General features: G+C 27.1%; 2 protein-coding genes across 7 annotated transcripts; both read left to right on the forward strand.

The window, feature by feature from the left end:
* Positions 1-265: 265 nt before the first annotated feature.
* LOC122500322 lies at positions 266-5,714 on the forward strand. 2 transcript variants are annotated; one of them, XM_043609203.1, is made up of 4 exons: positions 266-659; positions 2,384-2,605; positions 2,857-2,902; positions 3,188-5,714. In XM_043609203.1, exon 4 carries the CDS (start codon positions 3,193-3,195, stop codon positions 4,891-4,893), a length of 1,701 nt encoding a protein of 566 aa, XP_043465138.1. In that variant the 5' UTR covers positions 266-659; positions 2,384-2,605; positions 2,857-2,902; positions 3,188-3,192; the 3' UTR covers positions 4,894-5,714. The 2 variants fall into 2 exon arrangements, with proteins under 2 accessions (XP_043465138.1, XP_043465137.1); XM_043609202.1 differs by lacking the exon at positions 2,384-2,605.
* A 1,195-nt stretch (positions 5,715-6,909) lies between these two features.
* On the forward strand, positions 6,910-19,622 carry LOC122500323. Of its 5 annotated transcripts, XR_006301459.1 has the most exons (4): positions 15,521-15,810; positions 16,395-16,440; positions 16,915-17,164; positions 19,449-19,622. XR_006301459.1 is itself a non-coding variant. In XM_043609207.1 (3 exons), exons 2-3 carry the CDS (start codon positions 16,920-16,922, stop codon positions 19,568-19,570), a joined length of 243 nt encoding a protein of 80 aa, XP_043465142.1. In that variant the 5' UTR covers positions 6,910-7,091; positions 16,915-16,919; the 3' UTR covers positions 19,571-19,600. The 5 variants fall into 5 exon arrangements, 3 of the variants coding, with proteins under 3 accessions (XP_043465142.1, XP_043465140.1, XP_043465141.1); XM_043609207.1 differs by lacking the exons at positions 15,521-15,810; positions 16,395-16,440 and adding an exon at positions 6,910-7,091 and having other exon boundaries at positions 16,915-17,137; positions 19,546-19,600; XM_043609205.1 differs by lacking the exons at positions 15,521-15,810; positions 16,395-16,440; positions 16,915-17,164; positions 19,449-19,622 and adding exons at positions 6,910-7,091; positions 9,402-13,223.
* Positions 19,623-22,193: the final 2,571 nt, after the last annotated feature.

A 22,193-nucleotide genomic window follows, 5' to 3' on the forward strand; every position in this document is an offset into this window, starting at 1 on the left:
TATATTATATTCATTATTATTCTTCATTCTATTAAATTAATAAATTATTATTATTATTTTATATTTAATATGAACATATTTGCAAATAAAAATCTTGTTTAAATAAATTCTAAAGATAAAACTTTTTCTTTAATATATATTGTAATCATTCTATTGTCAATAACTATTTCTCATTATACTAAAATTTTTATTAATGACTGAGTAAATATACTTTAAGCTTGTTATCTAGTCTCAACTGATAAATGTTTTAAAAGAGAATCAGGAGTAATTTTATTATTACTGTAAGGTATTTTCCACTGTTAATCAAATTTCATATAGTTAATGTTCCTGCATTGGAACCTGTTTAGGATCGTGTTCAGGTTCAAAAGAGGGTTTAAATTTTGACACGGAAGTTTCGCTTTGTTTGGGACCACGCCACGTTGAAAACCCCCACCCACGTGAAGTACCTAATTCGGATACTCTGTACGGCGCAGTCAGTAAATGAACAAGACTGAGTCAAGGCGGTTAAATTTCGTCGCCGGCCGACTGATTCATCGCAGAGACACAGGAGACAAAAGATTTAGCATCCACAACCGTCAACTTTATGGCGAATCAATGTGAAAAGTGTTGCAGTGGATTATTAATTAAATTAATAGAATTGTGAGCAGAGAAAGACTTCGGTAAGTTGACCGCTTTGTATTTTTTTCTTCAATTTTACATTAACATCAAATTCAATTTTGATAAAAGTGCCCCCCCCCCCCCGAGTTTAAATTTAGACCCTCTTTTGACCCTTTCTTTTTAAACCATTTTTGAAACTAAAAACGATGCACCAAAAAAACCTATGTTCAAAATGATTAGTGTACACTACTCAATTTGAATAGCAACAAAAATAAACCACCTTGGTTCATAAATATAGAAAGAATTTGAAATATTATCGAATGAAAAATAATTTTTTTAAATACTTGTAATATAATAATTACTTTATACAAACATCATTTTGAACTTCATTCTTCGTTTATTTTAAAAGATAAAATTGCTTGTAATTACTTAGTAAAAAGAAACATATTTTTGGGTTATAAACGTCAAAACAATTAACTATATATTATACTAAAAAATTGACATTTGAAGAAGTTTCGAATGATTGTAGAAATTTAATTATTTTCAAAAGTAATAATATTCTTATCACAAAATTTAATTATGTTAAAAAATTACAAAAAAATTTTGACAAAATCCAAATTATTATCTTTATACAAATAAAAAAATTCTTTAAAATTCGATTGCTTTCAAAAATTTTTTTCATTTCAATGATTTTTAATATCTACTATTTTAATAAAATTACCCAAAATAATTCAATTATTTAAAAACAATTTTGATAAAATTGTACGCAAACATTTAATTATTTCCATAAATTAATAAAAATTTTTCAGGAATTTAAATATTTACAAATTTTTTATATGTTTCTTCTCAGTAATTTAATTACTTTTAGAAATAATAAAACTCATCGCAGAATTTCAATTATTTTTAATAAAATTTTAATCAATTTTCCTTGAAAAATGTAACTATTCTAAAAATTCTTAAAATTCGTCAAACGAATTTAATTATTTAAAAATTTGTTAATAAAATTCTTTATGAGAATTAAATTTTAAGAAACATTCAATTATTTAATAAATAATTTATTTTTGAATTTAAATAATTGAATTCTCGTAGAATTTTCTAATAAAAATTAATTTAAAAATTATTTTGAAAATTAATTTAAAAATTAATTTTAGTTTAAATTTTACATAATAATAGAATATGAAAATAATTTTTAAGAAGTGTAGGAGGGCGAAAAGAAATAATTATAAATTTAGTTAGAACATGAAACATCATTATTCTTTCAACTACTTGTCAGGACTGATTTCTGACCCTTCATAATGGTTACATATTTACCTGCTTGCGGAGGGGATTTTTGGTGACGCGCCTTCGAGAAGGTTCCCAGAGTTAAGAAAACAGATGTTTTATTACTCTTGGAAAAACCCAAATTGTAGTCCGAGAGAAAACAGAAAGTTTCTACTTATTGAGGATTCTATTATTTAAATACAATAGTAAATTATATAATTGAATGTTTCTTAAAATTTAATTCTTATAAAGAATTTTATTATTAAATTTTTAAAGAATTTATTTCTTTTGACGCATTTTAATATTTTTTTAATATACGTATTTTAATATGTTTTTTTGAATTATTCTTTCAGTATTTAAGAAAATATATTATGAATATATCATTGTACAATATTTAAAGGAGTAAAAATTAGTATATTTATTTTAAAAATTGAGTATTTGAATATGAAAGTACAGAATGCCAAAAATTATTACAGTTATTTTCATCTTCTCTTATAGAAATGACTAAGAGTTTGTATTTTTCTAGGGAATATTCGTTAACTTTATACAAAAAGAATGGCGGACTTCTCCGATCACTTCCGAGTTGAACCGAAGTTGCCTTGTAAAACCTTCATGCTTCGCGCGAGCTAACAAAATTAAAATATTTCATTTATGTATATTACGTATATTACTTTTTGACGCCTCTTGACAAACAGATTTCTACATCGACTCAGTAATTGGCCCATATAAAATTATACTATTTATAAAGGTATTCATATCTATATAATATAGGTATTCATTCATATCTTCGAATTTTTAGTATAAATATATCAAAAACCAGAAAGCTACACTACAAAAATTAGTAAAGTCTTTACCACAATTTTAAAAAAGACACTTTTTCCTAAATTAGAAAATAGTTTCTTATAATGCAACACAAGATTTAGCATTTTCTACAAGTAAATTTTTTTTAGTGTACGATTTAAAAAATTAAAAATAAATGAATTTTCTTCTTTTTTCCAGGAAATAACGAAAGGTTGATCCACAACAAATAGGATCAAAAATTTTAGTGAGTCTTATTTTTTATACCATAATACCAGTAGTGTTGAGGCTATTTGGTCTATTTTCTTTTAACATTATATTTTAGTTGCATTATTGTTTAATAATTTAGAATATATTTTTGGCCAAAAATCCAACGAAACGGTCGAAATTTATTAGATAATTTGAAAATTTTCATCATATTGATTATTGGGACAAAAATATCTTCTAAATTGTTAAATAATAAATTCAAAAACTTATTCTTTTATAAATCGTTATTTAATATTTTAATGTAATCATAATTTTTCTTATTTAGTCGTAATGAATGCGGCAACATCAGTCGTGAATAACTTGCCGAAGGAAAATCCACCCGATGATGTGCAGAAGTTAGTAGAAGCTCTTCATGATGCTTCGAAACATATGACAACAAACGTCAAATATGAAGATGCTGCTGTTTGCTTAGGAAGCACTGGATCTGGCAAAAGCACCTTAATAAATGCCCTCATTGGTAACCGTTTGAAAGTTGAAGGAAATGAAAGAGGCAGAGCCATTGAGATATCTTCAGCTGATGGTCAATCATCAGGACCTCAAATGGGAATCGCTTCTACAGTTCCCTCAAGGTGGAGGTCAAATACTTTTCCTTCCATGAGTATCTGGGATGCTCCTGGCTTCGATGACTTAGGAGGTGCTTCGCGGGATGTAGTTAATGCTTCCTATATTTTCCACTTAATCCGAAAAGTTAAGTCGTTAAAAATTATCCTAGTTGTAGATATTAATCACATTCTAAATGATAATGTCAAACCATTTTTGTCTCTTTTAAATGCACTTGAAAATCTGTTGGGGGATCAAATGAAATCCATGTTTTCTAGCATCTCCGTTGTTTTTTCAAAGGTGCCCGATTTTATAAATGATATTCCAGTTAATATCGAATTTATTACCAAGACATTAAGAGAACAGTTTTTAACGACCGAGGACTTGCTCTTAACTCCGTCGACGAAAGATTTTTTACTCTATTTAACAAAAAATGTGGATCGCGTCGCTCTTTTTAAAAGATTGGAACCAGGCGAAAATATCTTTGTAGCAACTGATAATATTCGTCAAGTTATTAATAATTCCACAAGCTTAAATAATGACGCTCTAAAGACACTGAAAATATGTATTCCCAATTCTTCCAAGATTTTTCTATTTAATGCGCGTTCAGTATTAATTTCAAAAGAAGAATTTATTGCATTAGGAAACATGTTGCGTTTCGTATGTCAGTCAAAGATTCATGATCTAAAGAATATAATAAATACGATGTCGAACGAATGTGAAATACAAACTTATCTGAACGATTTAAAGTTAATCGAAAAACGAATTTCTATCATAATTAAAGAAAACAATTTCACACTGAAAATTAAACTTCTAAAATCCATTGATGTTTCAATTGGAAACAAAATTGAAGAACATAGATTGCTGGAGAGAGCTCCTTTAATTGAGTTCAGTGACAAAATCTTAGAAATGAATGAATACGATGAACTTTCATTAAATCTGAATTCAATTCTATGTAATGCATCTTCGAATGTAAAAAAAGATATTTTATTTTATGATTTTACATTAAAGACGATAATAAATAAAGAATATGACGACTTGATAAATGAAGAACATGAAGAGTATAAAAATAGATTTTATGATTGTGAAATGGAATTAAAAAAAGTAATAAGCAAAAATAATGAAAGAAGACATTTCTTTGAGAATTTAGATACAAACAAAATAGATTTGTTTTCTGAATCAGATCTAGATAATTTACTAACGAAACAAAATGAAATCGAAGAATTTGACAGAGGGGTTCATCAAGTAAATGAGGAATTGCAAAATGTAGTAGTAGAACCTAATCCTAATGATAAAGCATCTGTGGCCCAACCTCGTTCGAAGGCATTACAAATAGTGTTTAAAATTGGAAAATTTGCTTTTACTTGTATAATTTGTATTATAGCAGGAGTTTTTATTAGGTACATAATTCGTAACTACATTTTCAAATAATTTCATTTAAAAAATAAAAGTTTCACTTTTATAATCATTGATGAGTTTTTCATTGAATTTTCGTTGATTATCAAAACAGTTTTATTTCAAATATGTATAGTAAACTATAAAAATAAATTTATTTAAATATAATATAAATAAATTTATAATATACCAAAATTATTATAAATGTAAAACCAGAAAATATATCTAAAAAGAATTATTGATAATCTTTTTTTTTCGTGTTCCTTATGGTCTGACAAAAACTATTATACCAATCATGTTTACAAAAAAAAATTTCTTATTCGTTAAGAAAATTTGCAAATAAACAAGTAAGAATACAACAGTATAGTCGGCCACCTGAAACAATATTTTTAATTAATACTGTTTAAAAAATGCAATTTATATATTTTTTCAAATTCATTCAGGTGATATTGTTCTTTACGTTCACACAAAACTATTAAACCAATCATTTTTATGAAAAAAAATGTTTATTTGTTAAACAAATTAGTAAATAAAAAAGTAGATTTTATGATTGTGAAAAAGGATTTAAAAAAGTAAAAAGCAAAAATAGTAAATGAAAAGTTTTCTTTAAGAATTTAGATACGAAAAAAATTTTCCACATATTTCCGACCGCATCTGACATTTAACAGAAAATGTGAACCTCATCGCTTTTTTTTAAGAGAATGGAATCATGTGTTCATTTTCCTGTATTAAGTCCTAGTAAAATTTGACAATATTCGAATGAAAAATTTGGAGGTTTTTTAAAAAGTTGTATTTTAAAATTATTTGTGTGTAAACTTTATCAGTAAATATAATATAGTTTCTATATTTTTTGTCTACCTAAACTATTTCATTTAACTTACCTACTATAAATGTATTTTCATTTCTAATATAAAATAAACTATAAAAATATAAAGAACAGAATTATTATAAATGTAAAACCAAAAAAAGTTTCTGAACACAATTATTAATAATTTTTCTTTTTCGTGGAGAAAGTTTTGTAGTTCATCAAAATATAAAAACCAAAGTTGGTTTAATTCTGACATGACAAAGAAATTATTTTTACAATGTTTGATTTCTTAATACCTATGCAATTATTAACGCATAGTGAACCCAGAATAATGAAATAAAGATTGTTTTTTTTAAACAAAACAATAAATTCATAGATTTCTCTTTCAACAATTCAAAAAGAATGTCATAATTCAAACATTACCCCTTGTTTTTGTTAAAATTAAAAAAACTACTTTTAACAGGAAAAAAATGAGAAAAAAGATTAATTTTTTAAAGGAAGCATACGTTTCTATATTTTTGTTTTAAAAACTCAAAATCAGCGTCAGAATTAAAACGTCACCATTAGTTTTTTTAGAATTTGAAAAAATTGCCCTTAAAGTATGATGAAATTCAGATTTTGCAAACGTTGTTAAAATAAGAATACAGAAAGGTATGCTTCCGTTAAAAAATTTAAGGGTAAAGTTAGTCTATTTTTTATTTACTGAATACGACAGTAATCGGTCACCTAAAGCAATCTTCACTGTTTAAAAAATGCAATTCATATTTATTTTTCAAATTCATTCAGGTGATATTGTTTCCTTACGATCACACAAAACAATTAAAGCAATTAAAAATTGTAGTTGTATTATAATTGAGGCTCCGGATCTTAAAAGGGCACTTTCACCATGTAAACTCTATGCGGAAAGTGCCCTTTTAAGATCCGGAGCCTCAATTGCCCTATAGAAGATGCAAATAACAGTTTTTAAATAATTTCAATAAATCTATTAGGACAGTCAGAAATTTAAAAAATTTAATTTTTATAAAAATTTGAAATCCTCTTTTCAAACCTCCAAACATCGGAATATGGATTTTCCGCATTGTTTTCAGGTTCTAAAGAGGTTTAAAAAGAGAGGGTCAAAAGAGGGTTTAAATTTTGACTCGGGAAGTTGCAATTTTGGGGTGGGTTTGCGAACACCTCGAAAACCCCCACCCAACGTGAAGTAGTTAATTCCTGTACTGTACGGCACAGTTATAGTAAGTGGACAAGACTGAGTCGATGCGGTTCATTGCAAATCTCGTCGTCGGCCGACTGGTTCATCGAAGAGACGCCGGAGACAAAAGATTTAACATCCACAACCGGCAATGTGAAACGTGTTGCAGTGAATTATTAATTGAATAAAAATATATTTACATTTAACGCCAATTGGGAGCAGAGAAAGGCATCTGTAAGTTGACCTCCTATGTTTTCTCTTCAATTTTTCTTTACCATTAAATTCTATTTTGATAAAATTGCCCTCTTTATCAGGGTTCAATCCCAAGTTCTCCTTAATCAAAAGGACCCCGCTGGAAATACATTATAGTTTTGTGCTCCAGTTCATGTTCCATTAAGGTTTTGAATTTAACAGTTTTCATTAAACTGAATACAAACATAAAATTTATAAGAAAATCGCCTGGAACCCAAAACTAATGTATTTCCTTCGGGGTCCTTTATTTCCCGAATTTTCTCATTAATAATATGTTTCAAACTATAATCAAAACCGGTACAATCAACTACATATAAACGATAGGAAAATCTGAAAATTATAAAAGTAAGGAAAAGTTATATATTTATTTTTTTTTACTAATATAAGAAATATTTCTTTATGATTTTGAAACATAAACTTGCTGTTGAACGCACTTTTTGAACACGAAGTGTGAGAGAACGTTAATAGCAAGTGAAATCTGAAACTATTTGCTTACATTACACTATAGCCAGTATGCTGAAGTCAGCTATATGAAAAATACTTTCTCGAAAGTACAAGAATAAATTAATTTTCAATTTCCTAAGTAGCCTGTAAGGTTGGATTGTTGGTTGATCCAGAACAAAAAGGATCCAAAATTTTAGTGAGTCTTATTTATGTTTTTACCAAATGTCATTTACATTGCCGTACCGTCGGTACGGTGATTTTCAATATCTATTATTTTCATAAACTAATAAACATTTCAAAGAAATTCAATTATTTACAAATTTTTTTTATAAATTTCTTCGCAATATAATTCAATTATTTTTCTAATTAATAACATTTTTAGAGGGATTCAATTATTTTTCTAAATAATAAAATTCTTTCTAGGAGTTTAATTATTTTCATAAACAGTAAAACTCATCGCAGAATTTCAATTATTTTAAATAAAATTTTAATCAAATTCCTCGATAAATGTAATTATTATCAAAAATTTTATTAAAATTCGTCAAACGAATTAAATTATTTAAAAATTTATTGATAAAGTTCTTAATGAGAATTATATTCCATTTAAAGAAACATTCAAATATACAATAAATTTTTTTTTGCATTTAAATAATTGAATTCTAGTAGAATTTTCTAATAAAAATTAATTTAAAAATGTATTTCAGTTAAAAACAATTGAATTTGAAAATTCTGAAAGAACTGTTTAAAAAATTATTAAAAATAATGCATTTATAGAAAAATTTTAGTTAACACTAAAAAAAAATTAATTTTGGAGAAGTTACAAATTATTGCAGAAATTCAATTGTTTTCAAGAGTAAACTAAATAACTAAATAACTAAATGTAGAATTTCAACTATTTTTAATACAATTTTAATCGAATTTCTTGGAAAATGTAATTATTCTTATAGTTTTTAATAAAATTCGACAAAAGAATTCAATTATTTAAAAATATGTTGGTAAAATTCTTTATGAGAATTTTGAATTTTAAGAAACATTCAATTGTTCAATAAATTATTTATTTTTGCATATTTAAATAATTGAATTATAGTAGAATTTTATAACAAAAATTGATTTAAAATAAATTTCAGTTAAAATTTAAGATAATAATTGAATATTAAAAGCAATATACATATATCCTAGCGTGAGTTTTTAGAAATAATTGAATGTTGAAATTAATTTTTTTGAAAAAGTTTATTTATTTGAATTTTTTTATATTTTAAGTTTTTATTTTCTAATATTTAGCATTTAGTATTTAGTATTTCTAATATCTAATTTATTTGACTCAGACTGGTTACATTTTCGTCAGTAATAATAATAATTGGTTCGTAATTTTTCATTTTGGGTTCGTAAAACCGTATTTTTAAATACTTTCACTGATGCGAGCAGCCCTGTTACTATAAGTTAAATGAATTATAAATATTTAAATGATATATAAAATTTTTGCCTTAAATTTGTCATATAAATCAGATGTAAAATTTAAATACACAATATTATAAAGTTGAAAAATATTATTTCACGAATTGAAATTCTGTTTAATTAAAAATCACTAACATTTAGTAGAATTCATGTAGAAATTGGGTAGAATCGTTCTAGTGAAATTCTGTAGAATATTTACTAGAATTTCTATAGAGTGATTCTATAGAATGATTCTATAGAATGATTCTGGTGAAATTCTATAGAACATTTTCAGCTGGGGTGTCAATATTAACGCAATATTGTTTGTGCTATTTGCTCTATTTTTCTTTTATATTATATTTTAGTTGCATTATTATTTAGTATTTGAATTTAACCATAATTTTTTTTATTTAGTCGTCATGAACGTCGCAACACCCGATGATGTGCAAAAGTTAGTAGAAGCTCTCCATGATGCTTCGAAACATATGACAACAAACGTCAAATACGAAGATGTTGCTGTTTGCTTAGGAAGCACTCGATCTGGCAAAAGCACCTTAATAAATACCCTCACCGGTAACCGTCTGAAAGCTGAAAGAAATGGAAGAGACAACACCATTGAGATATCCTTAGCTGATGGTCAAGCTTCAGGACCTCAAATGGGAATCACTTCTACAGTTCCCTCAAGGTGGACGTCAAATACTCTTCCTTCCATGAGTATCTGGGATGCTCCTGGCTTCGATGATTCAAAAGGTGCTTTGCGGGATGTAGTTAATGCTTTCTACATTTTCCACTTAATCCGAAGAGTTAAGTCGTTAAAAATTATTTTAGTTGTAGATATTAATGACATTCTAAATGACTCCGTCAAACCGTTTGTGTCTGTTCTAAATGCACTTGAAAATCTGTTGGGAGATCAAATGAAATCCATGTTTTCTAGTATTTCCGTTGTTTTTTCAAAGGTACCCGATTTTATAAATGATATTCCAGTTAATATCGAATTTATTACCAAGGTATTAAGAGAACAGTTTTTATCAAACAAAGACATTCATTTAACAACTTTGGCGAAAGGTTTTTTACTCTATTTAACAAGAAATGTCGAACGTATCGCTCTTTTTAAAAGAGTGGAACCGAGCAAAGAAATCTTTGTAGCAACTGATAATATTCGTCATGCTATTAATAACTCCACAAGCTTAAATAACGACATCCTAAAAAAATTGAAAATTTGTATTCCGAATTCTTCCAAGATTTTTTTATTCAATTCGCGTTCAGTATTAACTTCAAAAGCAGAATTTATTGCATTAGGAAACATGTTGCGTTCCATATATGAGTCAAAAAATGATGCTCTAAAGGATATAATAAATAAGATGTCGAACGAATGTGAAATACAAACTTATCTGAACGATTTAAAGTTAAAAGAAGAGCAAATTTTTAAGATAATTTCAGAGAATAGTTTAACAGTGAAAATGGAACTTCTAAAATTCGTTGATGTTTCAATTCGAAACATAATTGTAATAGATAGATTGATGGAAAGAGCTTCATTAATTGAATTTAGTGACAAAATTTTAGAAATGAATGAACGGGATGAACTCGCTTTAAATCTGCAATCAATTCTGTGTAATGTATCTTCGAATGTAAAAAAAGATATTTTATTTTATGATTTTATATTAGGGACTATAGTAGATAAAGAGTATGATGACTTGCTAAATGAAGAACACGAAGAGTATATAAAAATAGATTTTATGAATGCGAAAAGGAATTACAAAAAGTAATAAGCAAAAATAATGAAAGAAAAGTTTTCTTTGAGAATTCAGATATACAAAAATTAGGTGTGTTTTCTGAATTAGATCAAGATGAACTACTAAAGAAACAAAATGAAAATTGGAAAAACGAAATCGAAAAATTTGAAAGAAGGGTTGATAAATCAAATGAAGAATTGCAACATGTAGTAGTAGAACCTAATTATAATGATGAAGCATCTTTGGCCCAATCTGGTCCGGTGGAACCGCATTCATCGTGTTGTTCGAAGTGGTGGAAAATAAGGATTGGTATAGTCATAATTATAAAAGTACTAGCACTAATTATTTATCTTAACAGGAAAGAAGAAGTTCTGCAGTATAATATTCCCAATGTTATTAACACCCGCGATGAAGCTTTTCCCTCGTCACTACCAACGTTCAAACCCAACTATTGGCTTGAGGCAATCGAAAGAACTCGAAATCATGATAGCAGTTTATATGGGTGACTTCATTGAAAAGGAAATATTGCTGTCCCCCGCTCCATAAATTGACTTGTGGGCTTATTTTTGTTAATTTGAAACTTTTTCCCGGTAGTTAGTGGTGCAATTAATTGACCCTCCAAGTTTGATACCAATTATTGGCAAAACAGAAAACGAGATAACCCATCAGAAACAGACAAAAATAGACAGAAATGGCATTACTGTCCCGCATTTTTAGTCTTTCTAGAGTTCGACTTCCCACATAGCACAATAATTTTCTGCAAATTTGCGGCAAGTTTTCAAAGTCAAATTCGAAAACATGCCTGGCAAATTTGCAGCAAACTTGCGGTAAATACAAAAATGTTCGTTTGGTGGAAAGTTGGCAGAGCAAATTTGCAGAAAATTTGCATAGCAAAGTAAATGTTAAATGCATGCGCAGTAGTTTTCTATGACATCTAGAGCTGCGCACTACATTTATGTCACCTTCCCTGTAAGGGAAAGCAAAGTTTATCAAATTACATACATTTTGAATACAAAAAGATTTTTTTTTGGGAATTTTTAGGTTTTTTGAAAGTTTGCTGCAAATTTTCCTAAAGTTTGCTACAAAATTATCTGCAAGTTTGACACGCAAGTTTTCTGCAAATTTGCTCTGCAAACTTGCCACCAAACGGACATTTTGGTATTTGCCGCAAATTTGCCAGGCAAGTTTTCAAATTTGGCTTTAAAAACTTGCCGCAAATTTGCAGAAAATTATTGTGCTATGTGGGTTTGTGTGTGTATGTGCATATCTATCAACAATTATACGACAATAAGTGTGATTTTACAGAAAATCGAAAAAAAATATTCTCATTGATTTAATTGTTTTAACGACCTCCTCAAATATCCTAACTTTTTCGATTAAATATTTTTTGTATATTTTTTACATTTTAACTGTCTACTGTCAGAAACTCAAATATAATGGAACATATTAAAATTTAACCATCATACATGAATTTTAGCATCCGGTAGCGATATAGTCACGGACTGGAGTTACACCACACAGTGGCGAAAAATGTACTTTTTCGTTTCAAATCACTCTACAGGTCTCAATTTTTACCAAAACAATTTTTCTTTTCTTCTAAATCTACGTAATTAGATTCTCTATCGATTTAGAGAGAATTCTCAGCTACGTGATCTATATGTTTTGGTGAAATCGAAATTAGATTGTAAAATTACTCCAAGATCATGAACCTCCCCAACTCTATTTAGAATAGTGTTGTTAATATTATAATTGATTAATTGCGGTGATAAAGATTTTGAAAAAGTGATTACCGAACACTTCTTAACATTTAACAAGAGTTAAATTGATATAATCTGTCAATGTCTTTTTGAAACTCTTCGGCATCATCTATGGAGGTGATAACTTTATATAATTTCATATCATCCGCAAATAATAGAAATAAAGAATGTTTAAATATAGAAGAGCCATCGTTTGTAAATAAAATAAATAAAAGTGGTCCGAGGTTCGAAATTGTCTGTTCTTATCATCGCAGAATATAATGAATAACTATTTTGTAATATTCAAGCTTATAAATTTTCAATACACAGCTTAATTTTTCAAGGTAAAAATTGGCAGAATTTTAACGGTTTTCAGAAACAAAATAATTTTTTTTTACAAAAATTCTGTCATGTTAAGCTCGGCGAATATTATTTCCGTAATTTTGAAAATATAAATGACTCGAAATTAATATTGGTAACCATTAATTTGAAAATTGTCATTTTCCAACATGCTTCGGAGGGAGAATTCTCTTTTATTTGAAGTCACCCATATGTACATTCCAAATTGAAAATACAAAAATTTTTTTTTGGGCTTCAAGAAGAGGCTACTGAGTACACCTTATGAGTTTTATTGCAATTGTAATGGTAGAACATATAAATAATTCAAATTGTTTATAAAATTGTTAATAAAAATATGGAATTTTTTAAAATTCACAATCATGTAAATATTTTCTGTTAAAAGAGTGAAAAATTTTATGTAATCAGAGTAAGTGTCATTAATTTAATATAAACGGATTTTGAGTTATCAATCTTTTTTCAAAATGTTGTAATATTTTGTTAATGAAAAATAAAATAAGAAAAATTTAAAAAAACAGTTATATGGGTTTTTTTGTTTTGTTATATGAACTACAGATTTTCATAAAAGCTTTAACATTTTAGAAAATCAATGACATTTCTTTAACACAGTTAAGCAGGTCTCACTCAGTTAGTAATCGTTGATGACTTGGTTTTGATTTAAAATAATTAAAATTCTATTATAGTAAAAAATAACACCAAAATGGACTATTTTAATCCTTTTTTGGTGTTAATTTAATCTGTAACGCTTTTTACTACCTCACAATTTACTGTGGTAAAAAAAAGTTATAAAAATTGTTAAGTGATTTTTCAGCTGAGTTAAGCTAGCCGCAAGCTTGCGAATAATGGGTTTGCGACCATCTTGAAATCCCCTAATCATCGTGAAGTACCTAATTCGTATACTGTACGGCGTAGTCAGTAAGTTGACAAGACTGAGTCACGGCGGTTAAATCTCGTCGCCGGCCGACTGGTTCATCGAAGTGGATTATTAATTAAATTAATAGAATTGTGAGCAGAGAAAGGCTTCGGTAAGTTGACCTCTTTGTGTTTTCGTTTTAATTTTTCTTTAACATCAAATTCTATTTTGAAAAATGTGCCCTCCAGAGTTAAAGTTTTTTTCTCTCTTTTTAAACCTTTTTTGAACCTAAAAACGATGGACCAAAAAAAAACCAAAAAACCTTTTAATATTATTATAATTATAATCATCATAAATTCTAACGTAGGGAATTCAGGAAAAAGTCAGGAATTTTTATTAAAAGTAGGTACTAAAAAAATTAAATTTTTAGACTTCATAAGAAAATTGTAAAAAAACTTTTTTTTTAAATAACTTAAATCTTGAACAACTATTATAAAATAAATAAATTATTTAATGAATACTTTTTCTTAAATATTTCAAAATTAATTGAATTTTAAAAGAGTTGAGTTTAAAATTTTCATAAATAAATGAACTTCAAACGGTTTCAATTTAAAACTTTATAAAATTTCAATGTTGAATGAATTTAATTAGAAATTTTAATAAACTTAGATTTTTGAAAAACTTTTATAATTCAAAATCTTGTCAAATTAGTTACATTTGGCAATATATATTTAACTAATTATTAAAAATAATTAATTTATAGAAGAATTTTAGTTAAACCCTTCGCAGTTCAGTTAAAAATCGCTTGTAGTCCAAAAACGGACCCAAAAAAAAGTTCACAAAAAAAATATGTTTTATCATGTATATAAGGTTTTTGTGGTCGCTGAATTCAAATTTGAAGTCAGTTTTTTAAAATTCAAAATGGCGGATAATTCTAAAATTGATGAGTTTTAACGGAAATTCATTCCTCGGGGATCTTCGGGGTCGCTGATTACGAATCTAATGTTAGACTTTCAAAATTCAAAGTGGCGGATCCAACATGGCGGACGAGATAATTAAAAATCCATTAAAATATTTTCATATTCAATTATTATCTTAAATTTTAACTATAAAATTCATTTTTAAATCAATTTTTATTAGAAAATTCTATAAGAATTTTATTATTTAAATGCAAGAGTAAATTATGTAATTGAATGTTTCTTAAAATTTAATTCTTATATAAAGAATTTTATTACCAAATTTTTAAAGAAATGAATTCTTTTGACGAATTTTAATAAAATTTTTAAGACTAGAGATATGTACAATTTTCAGGAATTTGATTAAAATTGTATTAAAAATATTGTTCAAAAATGATTTACGAAATTTGATAGCAGTCCACCGTTCTGTCACCTATAGGATCGTTTTTAGGTTTAAAAAAGGTTTAAAAACAGAGGGTCAAAATTTTGACACGGGAAGTTGCAACCCAGTAAAAAAAAACTAATTCAAATGAATTGAAACGAATTAACATTTTTGGTAGGCTCCAATTCGTATTTGTCACAAAGCGGGATTCACTCAAGCTCTTTGTATATTCAATTGAATTTAATTCAATATGTACCAATTTGTCCAAACGAATTCGCATTCGAAAGAAATGGCCAAGGAATGCATTGAATTCGTGCTAACGAATTGAAAAAAATTAAAGGCTCAAAACTTGTCCAGTGAATTGGTACGGATAGAAGGTTCGGAAGTTCAATACAGTTTCACGAATTCAGGAAAATTGCATCATGGCTCCAATTCGTATTTGTCACAAAGCGGGATTCACGAAAGCTCTTTGTGAATTCTTTTTAATTCATTTCAATTAGTTTTCGTTTACTGGGAAGCTTGCATTCTGTTTGGGATGGGTTTGCGACCCCCTTGAAAACCCCCACCAAATGTGAAGTAGTTAATTCCTGTACTGTACGGCCCAGTTATAGTAAGTGGACAAGACTGAGTCGACGCGGTTCATTGCAAATCTCGTCGTCGCGTCGACCGACTGGTTCATCAAAGCGACGCAGGAGACGAAAGATTTGACATCCACAACCGGCAATGTGAAACGTGTTGCAGTGAATTATTAATTGAATAAAAATATATTTACATTTAACGCCAATTGGGAGCAGAGAAAGGCATCTGTAAGTTGACCTCCTATGTTTTCTCTTCAATTTTTCTTTACCATTAAATTCTATTTTGATAAAATTGCCCTCTTTATCAGGGTTCAATCCCAAGTTCTCCTTAATCAAAAGGACCCCGCTGGAAATACATTATAGTTTTGTGCTCCAGTTCATGTTCCATTAAGGTTTTGAATTTAACAGTTTTCATTAAACTGAATACAAACATAAAATTTATAAGAAAATCGCCTGGAACCCAAAACTAATGTATTTCCTTCGGGGTCCTTTATTTCCCGAATTTTCTCATTAATGATATGTTTCAAATTAATCAAAAGCTGTACAATCAACCAAATATAAACGATAAGAAAGTCTGGAAATTATAAAAGTAAGAAAAAGAATACGTTTATTTTTTTTTAAATAAGAAATATTTCTTTATGAATTATGATCATCTGCAGGATAAGATATCATGTGTTATCACTATCAAAAAAATAAATAATTTTATGCTTCATCACTTATGATTTCCAGTAACATAAATCACTTTTCAAACTACAATTTACAATATAATGATTTTAAAAATTAAAAATAAATTAATTTTGTTCTTTTTCCAGAAAATAACGAAGGGCTGATCCAGGACAAAAAGGATCAAAAATTTTAGTGAGTCTTATTTATGTTTTTACCAAATGTCATTTACACTACCGTACCGACGGTACGGCGATTTCGAATATATCTATTATTTTCATAAACTAATAAACATTACAAAGAAATTCAATTATTTAAAAATTTTTCTTATAAATTTCTTTGCAATATAATATTAAATTATTTTTCTAAATAATAAAATTCTTTTTAGGAGTTTAATTATTTTCGTAAGCAGTAAAACTCATCGCAGAATTTCAATTATTTTTAATAAAATGTTAATCAAATTTCTAGATAAATGTAATTATTATTAAAATTAAAAATTATATTTATTAAAATTGAATTTTAAAAGAGTTGAATTTACAATTTTCATAAATAGATAAACTTCAAAAGGTTTTAATTTGCAATTTTGTAAAATTACAATTTTGACGACTCGGAGTAATCGATATCTTCATGTTTTATAACTTAATAATAACCATAATTTTTTTTATTCAGTCGTCATGAACGTCGCAACACCCGATGATGTGGAGAATAAGTTAGTAGAAGCTCTCCTTGATGCTTCGGAATATATAACGACAAACGCCAAATACGAAGATGCAGCTATTTGCATAGGAAGCACTCGATCCGGCAAAAGCACCTTAATAAATGCCCTCATTGGTAACCGTTTGAAAGCTGAAAGAATTGGAAGAGGCAACTTCCTAAAGATATCGTTACCCAGGTAGAAAAATTTAATGGAAGCCTAGAGGTAAGTTCTCAAATGCGCCACTGGACAAATGCGCCACCGGTCAAATGCGCCACGGATCAATTGCGCCACTGGACAAAGGCCCCACATTTGTCATATTTGAGGAAAGTGAAAAGTTTGTTCGAGAGATGGAGCTAGGTGTTCTTGGTATAGAAATTTGTCAAGTGAATTCAATTTCTTGCCAATTTCGCTCCGTATAGTGAAAATAAATTTAAGTGAAGTGTTAATTAACTGGTAATTAATTAAATGTTCTATATCAATTACGGATAACATTTTTGAGGTAAGTTGCTGTTTTTATTTTATATTAATAATAATAATAATAATAAATATTATTATTATTGTTTAAAGAAATGTGGAAATTTTTTTTAATAACTAATTTATGAAACATTTTATTTTTAAATCGTTTTTATTTATATTTTTTCTTTGGAATAATTTAATAATTCCTTTAATAATAAGATTTTTTGATATTTTCAAAAGCTCTTTATTTTTATAGAATTAGTTTGTATTTTAATTAAATAACGAGATTAAGAATTCTTTATTTTATTATACTTAATTTTACTTTCATAATTATAAATTAATTGCATTTATTTTAAACTTAGAAAGTACTTAAATTTTCTTGAAGACAAATAAAATATAATTTATTAACAATTGTAATATTGAATATAATTCTATTTTCTAATTTGAATTTCATTTAATTAATTTTTTAAATTAGCTAACGTAAAAGTTTTTCTGAATTCACGTTCATACTTTTAGAAATGATAAGACTTCTTATAAAGTTTCAAATATTACGGAAGTTTAGAAAAATTATTCCAATTTTTATTTTATAATTAATGGTATTTATATTAAAAACAGTAATATTTTGAAGAATAATTTTTTTTTGGAAACGTAATATATAAAAAAGCAGGCTTCGCACTCATCTACTAAAATCTATACTATTTACTCCTTTTTTTGTCAAATTTCTGACACTAAATTATAATTATAATTGTTATTGAAAATTCTTTTAAACAATTGGAAATTGAAGAATGTTCGCAATATTTTTTTTAATATTAAATTACCATGTATTGATGCGCAAAACTCCAAGGATTAATTTAAAAAAAGACAAATCAGTAAACTCCAATATTATAGAAATTGTGTAGAATTTTCTGCCAAAATGCAGCCGAAAATCGACTTTTAATCTTAAAAATCCGCTTGGAAGCGTGAAGTTTTCAACAAAACAAGAGAAGATCTTATTTATATTCGTTTGCAATTTTATTTTTTTCCTGGCGCTCGAGTCGATTGTCGTCTGCATTTTGGCAATAAAATAATTTTTTTGCCAATAAATTTATATTCTTAATTATATTACAATTTTTATACTCACATTATAATTTTTCTATAGTTATTAATATAATTTTTCTATAGAATAATGCAATTTGTAATTGTTTCTGTTTAATATTTTTGAGAGATAGGATAGATATTAATTTAGCAATAATATAGGGGTAAATAAGGATTTTATTTAAAAAAATTTAATTGACGAATAAAGTTACAAAATTTGGTCGAAAAATTGAGATTCAATTTTAACATATTTTTTAAAACTTTTAATTACATTATTTGGCTTTAATATAATTTTTAAAATTGTCACGGTCTGTGATGCCTAATTATTTAAAACTTTTTTATACATCTTAAGGCTCGATTTTAATCATCAGAGCTTCACTTTGATCAGAATTTAAAAAAAAGAAGTCACATATTTTAAGAGGTTAAAATAATGAAATATTTATAGAATTCAATACCATTGTCAAATAATTAATAAATTATTACTCTTTCAGGCTTCGCACTCGACAATTACTTTTAAAAAAGTAGCAGAAAGTAGCTTTAAATCTGAAAATAGTAGTAAAAAGTAGCAATCGAAAAATTAAAATTTGACGATTAAAAAAATCTCGTTTTAATCGAACCACAAAAAATTGATTGAGAATAATTTTTTTTCAATCATTAGAGGATTTAAACTAATGTAATTTGTGGAAATGTATCTTTTAGTGTCAGAAATTTGACAAAAAAAGGACTAAATAGTATAGATTTTAGTAGATGAGTGCGAAGCCTGCTTTTTTTATATATTACGTTTCCAAAAAAAAATTATTCTTCAAAATATTACTGTTTTTAATATAAATACCATTAATTAAAAAATAAAAATTGGAATATACAAATGTGGGGCCTTTGTCCAGTGGCGCAATTGATCCGTGGCGCATTTGACCGGTGGCGCATTTGAGAACTTACCAGATATATGCTAGCGCCACCACTGGAATTTGCATGGCAGTTTATTTCGCCGACGTCTTCTAGCGCCTTGAATGGCGCGAGCACTTTTTGCTAGAATGCAACATAACCTCAAATTTCTGTTGCATAAACTGTCAAAGGTGTTTGCTTTTATTTTTAAAGTAAAAGTAAATGTTTGCTTGTTGAATATTGTGGCATTTAAAAACAATAATAGTAAAGGATTCTAAGTATTTATATATTTGTAATTGTATTAAATTTAAATATAAATTAATATTGCATTATAAATTTATTGTTCATTCGTTAATTTATACACTTATTTATAAAAGAATTTTTAATATATGAAGCTTTATTCAACCTCCAAGAAAATTTTTTAATATATTTTAAGTAATTAATCTAACGATTTATCACCAAGAATAACAATAAATACTTTTTAATGGATCAAATATATTATTAATTTCTCTCCATTCGAATTAGAAAACATAACCTCAAACTAGATTTATTTTTTCTTTATTTTTAATTGACCTGACAGAAAAGATTTACTGATTTTAAATAGGAACTTAATTTTTTCAGTTGTTATTATTATTATTATTATTATTATAAAAGAATTGGTTAATTTCAAAAATTTTAATTTCAATGTTTAACATGTGTAACTATTTTTGACACTGTTACTGTGAAGAAATAAATAATTTTTTATGGAAATTTAATAATAATTTATTCTTAAAATTTCCATATTTAAAAACAATTTTATACAGCAAATAATGATCAAAATTTTGATTAGGCTTGGGATTAAGAATAGGTTACCGTTTTCTGAATTAAAATCTATTACCATAACTTTAAACGAAATGTGTATTTATCTTTAAATACGTTTAAATTTCATTGCAGGCAGATAATTAGTAAATGTTTTTTATGTTTACACAATTTTTTTAATTATATTCGTCAAAAGAAATGACATAAGAATCATCTTTTAAATCGCGAAATAAATAAAGCACCATGCTAGCGCCACCAAATTTTTCTACTAGGGTAGCTGATGATCCATCTGCAGGACCTCTAATGGGATTCGCTTCTATAGTTCCCTCAAGGTGGACGTTAAATACTTTTCCTTCCATGAGTATCTGGGATGCTCCTGGCTTCGATGACTCAAAAGGTGCTTTCCTTTGCTTTGCTTTCTACATTTTCCACTTAATTCGAAGAGTTAAGTCGTTAAAAATTATCTTAGTTGTCGATATTAATGACATTCTAAATGACTCCGTCAAACCGTTTTTTTCTGTTTTAAATGCACTTGAAAATCTGTTGGGAGATCAAATGAAATCCATGTTTTCTAGCATCTCCATTGTTTTTTCAAAGGTACCCGATTTTATAAATGATATTCCAATTAATATCGAATTTATTACTAAGACATTAAAAGAACAGTTTTTAACAAGCTTAACTAATGACGCTCTAAAGAAATTGAAAATTTGTATTCCCGATTCTTCCAAGATTTTTCTATTCAATACGCGCTCAGTATTAACTTCAAAAGCAGAATTTATTGCATTAGAAAACATGTTGCGTTACATATGCCTGTTAAAGATTCATGATCTAAAGAATATAATAAATAAGATGTCGAACGAATGTGAAATACAAACTTATCTGAAAAATTTAAAGTTAATAGAAAAACAAATTTCAAGGATAATTGAAGAGAATAGTTTAACACTGAAAATTAAGCTTCTTAAGTCCATTGATGTTTCAATTCGAATCATAATTGTAATAGATAGATTGATGGAAAGAGCTTCATTAATTGAGTTCAGTGACAAAATTTTAGAAATGAATGAATGGGATGAACTCGCTTTAAATCTGCAATTAATTCTGTATAAAGTAGCTTTGACTGTAAAAATAGATATATTTTATGAGCTTATGTTAGGGAATAAAGTAGATAAAAAGTATGATGACTTGCTAAATGAAGAACGTGAAGAGTATGAAGAAAATAGAGTTTATGAAGTTAGAAAGCGTTTGCAAGAAGTAGAAAGCAAAAATAATGAAAGAAAAGTTTTCTTTGAGAGTTCAGATATACAAAAATTAGATTGGAAAAAGGAAATCGAAAAATTTGAAAGAAGGTTTGATAAAATAAATGAGGAATTGCAAAATGTAGTGGTAGAACCTAATAATAATAATGCAGTATCTTTGGCCCAATCTGGCGCTGTACTACCTAAATCAGATTCCTATTTTAAACGAAATAAGAAAAAGATTTGTTGGTTCGCTTTTTTAATTGTAATATGTTTCAAACTAGTTTTACTTCGTTATTCACATTTTGGAATTTATAGATATAAAGCTACAGACAAATACAATGGTTAAGAATACCATTTTTTTTGTCAGTAAACCAGCTGCTAATTCGATAGTTAAATATAGCTTTTTTTAATTTTTAATAGTTAAACTAATAGTTATATGAACCACTGATATAATAATAATAATTCCAGACGCAGTGATAAATAAAATTCTGACACGAACGCTATCTGCAGTATTTTCTCGTTGACCATGTAATCAGAAATACGTCTCGTGAAACTTGTTCGAAATGTTAAAGTATTCTTATTTGTATTTTTATATTTTTAATAAAGAAATATTTTGTGCAGCAACGGATGTATATAGTTTTTTTCCAAACAAGAAGGAAAATAATGTTTTATATTTATTCACTTTCGTCCAGATAGAAAATTATTCTATTATAGTAGACTTATTGTTATTTTTATTTTTCATTCTTCTTTTTTCTTCTCGTGACAAAAAACAGCAAATGCTCGCAATTATCTTCTGATTATGATTT

This window comes from Leptopilina heterotoma, unplaced genomic scaffold, assembly GCF_015476425.1.
Source record: "Leptopilina heterotoma isolate Lh14 unplaced genomic scaffold, ASM1547642v1 Lhet_183, whole genome shotgun sequence".
NCBI classification, from domain to species: domain Eukaryota; kingdom Metazoa; phylum Arthropoda; class Insecta; order Hymenoptera; family Figitidae; genus Leptopilina; species Leptopilina heterotoma.